Source organism: Neoarius graeffei, chromosome 17, assembly GCF_027579695.1.
Source record: "Neoarius graeffei isolate fNeoGra1 chromosome 17, fNeoGra1.pri, whole genome shotgun sequence".
Taxonomy (NCBI): domain Eukaryota; kingdom Metazoa; phylum Chordata; class Actinopteri; order Siluriformes; family Ariidae; genus Neoarius; species Neoarius graeffei.
Genome location: NC_083585.1, coordinates 13,453,358 through 13,464,389, shown reverse-complemented (window position 1 = coordinate 13,464,389; position 11,032 = coordinate 13,453,358). Strand labels below are relative to the sequence as shown.

General features: G+C 39.8%; 1 protein-coding gene across 1 annotated transcript in view; it reads right to left on the bottom strand.

The window, feature by feature from the left end:
• Positions 1 to 716: 716 nt before the first annotated feature.
• Positions 717 to 11,032, bottom strand: part of dhx40 (DEAH (Asp-Glu-Ala-His) box polypeptide 40) — a 29,443-nt gene continuing 19,127 nt past the window's right edge. Inside the window, exons 11-16 of the mRNA XM_060943736.1 lie at positions 10,694 to 10,851; positions 10,492 to 10,606; positions 10,298 to 10,406; positions 1,969 to 2,133; positions 1,656 to 1,884; positions 717 to 1,032 (exon numbers count right to left, since the gene is read on the bottom strand). Of these exons, the coding sequence (XP_060799719.1) occupies positions 914 to 1,032; positions 1,656 to 1,884; positions 1,969 to 2,133; positions 10,298 to 10,406; positions 10,492 to 10,606; positions 10,694 to 10,851 (895 nt within the window). The 3' untranslated portion in view covers positions 717 to 913. The remainder of the gene's footprint in view (positions 1,033 to 1,655; positions 1,885 to 1,968; positions 2,134 to 10,297; positions 10,407 to 10,491; positions 10,607 to 10,693; positions 10,852 to 11,032) is intronic.

Here is an 11,032-nt window from a genome sequence, read left to right as displayed (position 1 = left end):
TTAAACACGAAATTTAAATATTTCGTGTTGGACAAAGTCTTTAATTAAGTCGCTAATTTATTTTTTGCCACATCATTCAGCAGATTACGTGTACGTCACTTCCGGTGAACTTCGTTTCACAATCGCACTACTATACTAAACTGTCTAAAAACAGCCCGAGACAGTTCATATGCAATATATTTTAGCATACTATTTAGTGCGTTAGTATGCGATTAGAGGCGTAGACCCTAATTCATATAAAACCCAAGCTACAAACCATATTGGTAAATATATAGGCTACTAATATACTTTTTCTCTTAGAACTAGTGTAATTTCTAAATTTATGGCTGAATGTTTATCACCATCCTGCAAAAACTTTTCCTTGAACAATTTTTTAAATTAATAAAGACTTAAATTTAACCTTATTCATTCATAGATTAGATTAGACAACAGTTTGTTGATCCCTTTGGGCGGGTTCCCTCAGGGAAATTAAGAATTTTCTGAATTCATATTCAGAATCTACTTGATCCTGGTTAGTGGATCTGGATCCTATCCATGAACACTGAGCCCAAAGCAGTAGAATTCACCTTGGATAGGACACCAGTCAGTTGCAGGGCTACATGCACGCGCGCGCGCACACACACGGGGGCAATTTAGTGTACCCAAGCCTGCCTGCATGTTTTTTTTAGAGGTGTGATGGAACCCACGTGAACACAAGGAGCGCACACAAACCAGAATCAAACCCAAGACCCAGTCAGTTTATTATTCATAAAATGAAATAATGTACAAGCATTATTTACAAACGTACAATTATTACAAAAATATTTATTACACATTTTGAACATCACAGTAATCTTTTGTTGGTGGACAAAATGACATCAAAATACTAAAAAAAAATGTGAATCAGTTTTCACTTTATGAATATGAGCACTCCTCAAGAATGTTTTTTCTGGAGTCGATTCTGTTTTCGTTCTAAATATCGAGCACGAGCCTCTGTGATTGATCTTTCATCATTTCTCTTCTCAATCTTTTTCGATGCTTCTTCACTAGGCTCTGTTAAATGAAATCGAATATATTACCATAAAAATATATGAATTCATGGTTGCAACACAGGTTAAAGTTAGTGCACTCACAGGAAATTACTACACTGCTTGTCTTGCACTTATATAGGGAACTATGTGAGATTTAGTGTACACTATGGCCAAAAGTTTGCTGACATCTGACCATCACACTCATATGTGGGCCTTCTCCAAACTGTTGACACAAAGTTGGAAGCACAGAATGTATAGAATATCTATGTATGCTGTCGTATTACAATTTTTCTTCACTGGAACTAAGGGGTCCAAGCCTGTTCCAGCAGGACAATGCACCTGTGCACAAACCAAGCTACATGAAGACATGATTTGCCAAGGATGGAGTGGAAGAACTCGAGTGTCCTGCACAGAGCCCTGACCTCAACCCCATTGGAACCCCAAATGCATCCCAGGCCTCCTCACATGACATCAGCACCTGACCTCAATGCTCTAGTAGCTGAATGTACAAATCCCCACAGTCACGCTCCAAAATCTAGTGGAAAGCTTTCACAGATGAGTGGAGGTCACTATAAAACATACGGGTGTGATGGTTAGATGTCCACAAACATTTGGTTATATAGTGTATGTTTCTGTATAACATACCCATTTGTTTTTGTGCTACTCTTTTCTTTTGCCACCGTGCCATTTCCTCTTCAGTTACTTCCTCCCTTGCAACACTGCTCAGATCATAAACATCAATCTCATGCAGCTTTGGTAGCAGGTCCTTCACCCAATCATATCGGATTGGGCATACCGTTCTCACATAAACCCGTGATGTGACCAAGACATCATGGAAAATGATCCAGTCTAGCTCTGCCTCTTGCCCAAAAAGCTGGAAAAAAAACATAAATGCAATAATTTATGAATCAGTCATCATAATTACAGCTTTAAAAGCCAGTTTAGTGAAATTCCTTACAGATGATGATGGATGAATATGAACTGTTGAGCCATGTCCATCCATAGTACAGAAAGCCTTTCCAACAGATCTCCTTGCCACATTAGTAAAATAACCCTGGCAGAGACACTGCCTCAGAAGTTCACTGTTGCTGCCTTTAAATGTCTCCCGGGGGAAACCCTTTTGCTACAAAAAAAAAAAAAAAAACACCACACAAACAAGAACACAAAAGGTCCTGTGAGAAAATATGAATTCATCACAACTCCTGCAGTCTTATAGTACTCCAGGAGTCTGAATGAGAGTGAAATTGATGTGCTGATTGATTCACTTTCACACTGCACACAATTAAACGAATCACAAAGCAATACACATTTGCTGAAGAATGTGTGGGAAGGGATGGGGCTGAAAATGTACTTAAACTCTTACATTTTTATTGTCGATATATACACACTGGTCAGGGGCGTCAGAAGCATTTTTAATGTGGGGGGGGACACACTGGCCGGGGTCCTCCCCCAGAAAATTTTTAATTAATTAGATGCCATTTCCTGCATTCTGGTGTATTTTTAACAGGTTGTTAAACACGTAATTTTACCTTCAAAAGTCACTTAATTCAATGACTATTTTCGAGACTCAACAATAAGTCCTCATTTAACTAGTCCATATATTCATCAGCCTGTTTTTAAACCCACTGCTCTGCCCAAGATAATGAGATGAATGTGACACAATTTATCATCAACAGTGACTTGCCTGCGACCCTGTAGAATAGGATAAAGTGGCTAGAGAATGACTTTATGGGTGCATTTTACCTTTTATTTTGTGTTTCCTTTTTTATTTAGTTTTAGATGTAACACAACATGCCACTGTGCCAAGCAATAGTGACACTCAACTGTATGTTTAAAAATAAGAATATTCATAATTTCACACAATGAACAGGTATGACATAGCATCATGCAAACTTCATAACACAAAATCACACTGTGTCAAGCAACGGTGACACATAAAAAATAACTTCACACAATGAACAGGTGCAATTTTGTTAACCACCAGCAGTGACTTTAGTGGGTGCATTTTACTTTTTTCACACAAAATCACACTGTCAAGTAATGACACATAAAAGAGAACTTCACACAATGAACAAGTGCAGTTTTGTCAACCTACATGCAATGGTGGTACTACAGTAACATTTACAGATTAGTATAACAAATAGATTTACAGATATAACTCTTTACATTGGTGCAACCACAATTTCTACCACTTCATAACTTTTATCCCCCTTTCCTTCACAATCCACCTGGAATAACATCCATCTCTCTCCATTGCTTTCTTTTCTACTATTCCTTCCCCATACACTGATTTCCCATGTTACTTTCCAGAAAACTGGCAAAGACCAGACAAAACAAGTTCTTCAAATCACAACAGGGAATCGATAAATATCATCAGAGCAGACTTGACCTCATTCTTGGCATTACAATAAGGTAGGCATACTGGGGTTGAATTAAATGATAGCTAACAAGCTGATACATCTCCTAACATTGACTAACCAGCTAACTGCACTAACATTTCCATTGTGGGGAAATTTTGTCCTGTGGGGAAATTTTGACTGACTTTCCACTGCTTTGTAAAGAATTTCCTTATGTCCATTGTGTCTGGGGAGGAGCAAATACTGCAAACAATTCATCATCAATCAAGAATACCCCATTAGGCTAAGCTTATTTCATTGTTTAGTTGAACATTAATTTAACGTGGCCTAGGGTTAATTTTGAGGGCATATCACAAAAGAATAAGGTTTTAGCAAAAGCAAGACATTGTGAGGTGGCAATGGGGCTGACGTCACCTCCTCCACTTTCGAGCAGCTGCACCAAAATGTCTTCGCTCGCGCTGAGATTCACTCACGCGCGGTGAACTGTTGTAGGGAGCGCCCGGAAAACCCGGAGTGGATTTTCAGTGGTCTGTGTATTCTCTTATCGATCAAGCGGAATGGATTCTTTCACGAAGCAATAGAAACGGCGCTGGGTGAACTAATATTTTATGTTAAATGTGTGTGTGTGTGGGGGGGGGGGGGGGGGGGGGTCCAAATGAAGAATTATGAAATGTGAGGGGGACACGTCCCCTTCACATTCAATGATGGCGACGCCGCCCATGACACTGGTGGAAAATAAACAAAGTGAAACACACAGAGAAATCACAGAAATCAAAAGAGCATGAAGATCACAGAACCAGTGCTAAATAAATATGAAAGCAACCTTAAAAAGTTTGGGTTAGGGAGAGTATTTTTCCATATGATTGCGATAGCAATAAAATCAAGAGAACTTTAAAATCCATGAAACAACTTTTTAAAGACATGTTTCAGCACATCTTATGCCATTCTCAGTTTAATAAGGAATGACTAGTCTTGTATCACATGACAATATATATACCACAAATCAATCAACCAATTACAACACAAACTAACCAATTAAGATAAATCACAGGGTAAGGAGGGCGGCACGGTGGTGTAGTGGTTAGCACTGTCGCCTCACAGCAAGAAGGTCTGGGTTCGAGCCGCGTGGCCGGCAAGGGCCTTTCTGTGTGGAGTTTGCATGTTGTCCGCGTGGGTTTCCTCTGGGTGCTCCGGTTTTCCCCACAGTCAAAAGACATGCAGGTTAGGTTAATTGGTGACTCTAAATTGACCGTAGATGTGAATGTGAATGGTTGTCTGTGTCTATGGCCCTGTTTACATTATTTCGAATCAGCGGATCATCAGATTAACGTTTTTAAAACGATTTGCGTACACACAGCAACGCCAATACACGATTCGCGTGCACACAGCAACGCCAATACACGGATACGCTAATCACATGACTAATTAGACGGCACGTCACATGATCCCAGTGCATATCGGGCATGCGCAAGTCACTCACCACTTGCAAGTGGAAGGATGGCAAGCGAACACCTTCTCCAGCAGATAAACACACCTGGCTGTGATGTTCATGTTCTCACTGAGTTTAAGCGCCTGAAGGAGGTTGAAATGTGTAAATAAACCTCAGTGCGGCTCAGCGCTTCCTCCTGCGCTCCAAATCACTCCGCCCTGAACAGCGAGTGCCCTCTGGAGGGTGCGCACTCTGGCCCTGCGCAGCTCACAGAGCGCGCGAGTGAAGCACACGAGCAGTGATTCGGGACTGAGCCGCTGTGTGTGAGATCCCAACGCCAGCGAATCAGGAAGGTGGATGTCACAGTGACGTTGTCCAATGACGACGTCAGCTAGAGCTCAGCACAGCGTATCCGCGTATCCTCAATGTTTACACAGCACCGGATCAGACATGAACTGGATTGAATACGTGGGCTCTGGCGGATTCCCGTTTCCCGGCGTTTTAATGTGAACAGACAGTGCATCCGCGAAGAAAACGAGACAGATATGGTCTAATGTAAACTTGGCCTATGTGTCAGCCCTGTGATGGCCTGGCGACTTGTCCAGGGTGTACCCCACCTTTTGCCCGTAGTCAGCTGGGATAGGCTCCAGCTTGCCTGCAACCCTGTAGAAGGATAAAGCGGCTACAGATAATGAGATGAGATGAGACAGGGTAAGGAAAGTGTTAAGGTGTTGAACTTGTTTATTTAATTAAGCATTAATCTGTCTCAAAGCTTCTTTTAGTTCAAAAGATGTTTTAGCAGAATTCAAGATAGAGAAGCAAACAGGCATATACTGATTTTTACATGTAGAAAATTGGAAAAGATGTTTAAAAATGTGGGAATGTTTATGTGCTCTTTTATTCTAGTTGAAAAATGGCGAGTGGTTTCACCTATGTAATGGGAATTACATCCCGCACAAGTAAACTGTTAAACAACAAGGGATTTTAGAGCTTCAGGAGTGCGAATTTAAAGCTAAAATGTTCTTGATTTTGTAAGAAGAGGATAGTAATTTAATACTAAGATCTGTTTTGCCAAAATGTTGAACCAACTGTTTGTTTGGATTTCTGAAACTTTGGAGAAATAGCCAATATAAGGAAGTGTGAAATAAAGGTGAATAAAAAAAACACACACATCAAGTTATTTTGGATTTGCTGAAATAATCTTTAAAAGTTTTGGCAATTATGTGAGAGGGAAACAAACTGCACTTGAGGACATCTGAAAGTTTCCTTAAATCTTTGTGAAAACCTGTAGAAGAATTATTGACTTTAAAGGTCCTGTTGATCAGAGTGCGGATTAAGCCAATTTTATAATGAAAAGGAGTAAAAACTTAAGAAATTAGTTAAAAGACCTGCGTAAATCTCATCTCATCTCATTATCTCTAGCCGCTTTATCCTTCTACAGGGTCGCAGGCAAGCTGGAGCCTATCCCAGCTGACTACGGGCGAAAGGCGGGGTACACCCTGGACAAGTCGCCAGGTCATCAAAGGGCCGACACATAGACACAGACAACCATTCACACTCACACCTACGGTCAATTTAGAGTCACCAGTTAACCTAACCTGCATGTCTTTGGACTGTGGGGGAAACCGGAGCACCCGGAGGAAACCCATGCGGACACGGGGAGAACATGCAAACTCCACACAGAAAGGCCCTCGCCAGCCCCGGGGCTCGAGGACCTTCTTACTGTGAGGCGACAGCGCTAACCACTACACCACCGTGCTGCCCGACCTGTGTAAATCTTTTTGTAAAAAATAAAAAAAAATACTCAAAGAATTATCAACCAACACATCTAAAAATGGAAGTTTACCATTGACTTGTTTTTCAAAAGTAAATTTTGTCAGGATGCCAAGAGTTTATAAAATCAAAGAACAACATGGGATCTTGTTCATTGTTAACCAAACAAAAGATATTGTCAATATATTGTCTATAAAATAAAACATTAGTTATAATTATTTATAATATGTAATAATTCATTGTTATTGATGTGTATTTTTGTATGTCGGATTGTTTGTGTCTTGCTGACATTCCTTGTAATTCAGTTGTTACTGCTGAAAGAGCATCGTCACCAATCAATAAATAAACTTATTGATTGATTGATGAATCCTGATATACCTTATGATCTAATACCACAACGCCATTTCCTTTGTCAGGTTTGAGAAGTATTATACTGTATAAGGATTATTCCTCAGATTACGTAGAATGCAATATTTCTTTAACATTGGAAGTAGGATGAGAAGAAGAGATGTAGTTACATTACATTACAGGCATTTAGCAGATGCTCTTATCTAGAGTGACGTATAACATACCCAGAGCAGCCTGGGGAGCAGTTGGGGGTTAGGTGCCTTGCTCAAGGGCACTTCAGCCATTTCTGCTGGTCCAGGGAATCAAACCGGTGACCTTTTGGTCCCAAAGTTGCTTCTCTAACCATTAAGCCATGGCTTTTAGTTCTGTGCAAGATGAGTGATTTCAGTTTTCAGGTGTGGAGGAGCATTCTTGTTAAGACGATGCTCCTTCACCATGTAGTGGATCTTTTCAAATGAAGCTAGAATGTCAGTCTTATTGAGAAAGGAGGTTTGATCAAAAATCCAAGTCCGTATTTTCAGAGGTTCAGTTTATCATCAGAGAGTTTAACAGAAGAAAGATTAATAACTGTTTCTTGAGGAGAAAAAGGCAGAACAAAGTTCTTAGTTAGATTTTGAAGTTTCTTGCGATGAGTAAGATTAACCTTATTGATGTTCTTGTCACCGTTCTTCTTCAGGGATTTCTCAAGGAGTAACCAGTCAAACAAGTTGAGTGTTCTTAAGATGGTTAGCGAGCTTGTCATGATCAAGCAAGTATTTCTTAGTTTCTTTCGAACGTTTTAAGATCGCACTCTGCAGAAGACGTTTTTGTATAGCTAGGACATCATAACAGTTTGTGTTGGGTAGAGGAAAACAGAAGAACTTTGTGAAGACACTGGGAAGAAATTATACATCCAGTTCTGCTTTCCGCTTCTTAATCAACAGTTTTCCAAGTTTCTCAGGTCTTTTAAGGAGATCCTTCCTTGATATTTGCTTGCTACATTGTGAATTATGTTTCTGTATGATCGTGATGGCAATAAAATTAAGAGAAATTTATAAAACACGAAACAACTTTTTAAAGACATGTAGAGGGTATTTTCAGATAATTTCATCTGTAATGAGTCAATACAGATGGCAGTCCTGCACATCCTTGCATATTATGTAGATTTTTGATGTTTTGGTGTCAATTTTCTTTTATCTATAGCTAATAAATCAGGTTGAAATCCTATACAGCAATCTGGTCATTACTGTGAAATAAACCTGACAGGGTCATACAGGAATCGCCTTGAATCCCCCTGAAGGGGTTTATTTTGCGATAATGATCTGCTCACTGTACATTATCTTGCTTATTACACTGTTACATACTAAAGAAATCAATAATTAGAAAAAATATTGATTTAAAAATGATTTGTTTCCACTAATGATGTGGTCCATAGCAATGGTCTGTTACACAGAAATAACAGACCATAGAATGGCATAATTGACCAATCAGAATCGAGTATTCAACAAAGCCGTGTAATAAAGGACAAGAATCAATGATGGGGTGGTGTGATATGGCCTAACACATAGCGCATACCTGCCAACCTTGAAAAAAATTTTATGAGTACAATTTTACAATTTCATGAGTACCCCCCCCCGCGTCAACCTCACCTCAACCCGGCGCGCATGCGCCCCCACAGACCACAACCAGCAGACCAAAAACACACTTTCAATCCAGTTTTATTGATTGACCTTGGGAACATAGTCCAGTTTTGTAAAACATTCCTATTGATAAACTTTGGGAAACTGTTATTGATGGCTCTTGGGAACTTCCTTCCGTTTTGAAAAGCACAACAAACATTAAATACATGTGCAAATGAAATGAAATTAAACCAGAGCCACTCTTTCAAAATAAATAACAACACATTAAATTAATACAGTATGTAAAAAAGGCACTTTCAACACAAAACATGGTATGCACAAATTTCCCATGCAATAGGTTTAGACTTTTGCATTTTTTAACATGTTGGAAGTATATTGCATTATACAGTAAAAAATATTGCATTATACAGTACACTACAGTATTTTGTAGTATGCCTTTTTCATGTGCAAACTATTGCATTTGCATTCAAAATATTGCATTTACTGCAGTAATACTGTATAAAAAAGCATTTGATACCGCAGTACCACGCAGGTTTTTTCATAAGAGGGATGACCAATTTTCGACTTCACATCATCTGCAAACATTCTAGGCTACCATTGACAGAAGTTACCGACTGCCCTTAAGATATACAACACGCTACGTTTTGTTGAGCACATCAATAAAGTGGTACTTATCATAGTGATTCAATGAGAGCGCGAGAGGAATTGTAATCAGGTTTCGTTGGTTACCGCATCGAATATGCAACCTCGAGTGACGGCTTCAAAGTTAAATGAAGAACTAGCCTGTACTGTTGGTGTTGTAAATGCACAAAATAACGGCTAGGAAGCTCTTGAGTACACGTGAAACACAACCGTTTCTGTTACAAATATAAAAACGACGTCTCTAACCGACGTTTCAATCCCCGACTTGCTCTAGCCACCTGGCTGCACCGCTGCACTCAAGTCAGAGATGCGAAGGAGGAAGGGGAGGGGGTGAGAGGGCAGAGCCACACGCTCTGGAAGAGGGGCGGGGGGATTGGGCAAAGCGTTCCATTCTGGCTTTGAGTTTTCTCACAGATCAGCAGTATCAACTTCAGCGAGAACTTGACTGAAATGCGAGTTCAGACGATATGCGTACTTTTTAATGTGAAAACGTACAGTCGTACAATGAGGTAAAAATTCGTAGCGGCTATGCAAGATGCGTACAGGTTGGCAGGTATGATAGCAGTGTTACTGTTCCCACCCCAAACTTGATTATTTTCCAATAACTTCACATCCTGAAGTGTTTTATTCTTTTTAGAGTACAACATTTGAATTTACACTCAAATACATCCATGTCACACTTTTAAAAAAAAAAAAACCCACACATTTATATTTACATTTAATGTTGTGGAATGTCCATGATAAAAGTTCATTCCTGTTGTTCACTTATCTTATAGCAGCTATAAAGAGTTCCCTCACCAGCCTCTTTAACCATTTTCTCTCCTTTGAATTTAAGAACACAAAAATGTAGCTTGTTGAAATTGCAAAACACAAAGCCTCCTGCCCTGAAGATTTTCCAGCTTTGGAAAACTTACAGGTACAGATTTACCTCTGATTCTCCTGACACTGGAGACTCCTTCCACAAATATTAAATAAACATCTCCTCATAGAAAACATCACCATATCAACAACTACACACATTTTTAAAAGATCTTTATGTGGAGCATCCACCATAGAAGTCCCTGTGCAAGTTGTTATGGCAGAAATAGTAAGTTGCTCACAACTGTATTAATAGAATACCTGTTTTAGACGGAAAAGGATTTCCCTGAGTTGAGTTTCAACACTAAAGGCTGACTTGAGTGCCCGCCAATGGATCCAGTGCTGTTTACTCCATGCAGATGGATTTTCACTGCAAACAGAGGCCAGTGGAGATCAATAATCCAATACACTTTGCTAGCTGTGATTGAAAACTGGATCAGAGAATAATGTCGTACCTTGCTCTACATTTCTCAAAGATGCAGAGCAGCATGAGAAAATCATTACAGCTACCCGCACAAGCTGCAAGCTCTCTGTGCATTATCTCAGCTTCTTTCTGTTTTTCTGGAAGACCTTAATGGACAAAATGTAAAAATGTATCTACTGTAATAAGAACAGTTGCAATCACCATAGTAACAGCTCTGGTGCCAAAATGCCTACCTGGTCGGATGATGATGTTTTCCACTGATAGCATGGCTGCCACGGGGAGCATGACCTCCTCACAGCCAATAGCAGCAGATCTGAGCAGTGCACGGGTAAGCCCAGGAGGAAGAGGGAACTCGACCATAAGTCTTCCCAGACTGGTCACATTACCTTTCCTTTATAAATCACAGAGTGACACACAGTTAGGCTACTTTCACACTAGACTTTTTTTTTTTTTTATCTGGAGCACCTTGTAGCTCATGCAACATACACACAGTAACCAGCTAAAGAATGAGCCTAGCTTGCTGTCTAGAATAGCTTTATCATCATCATCATCATCATCTTCAGTAATAATGA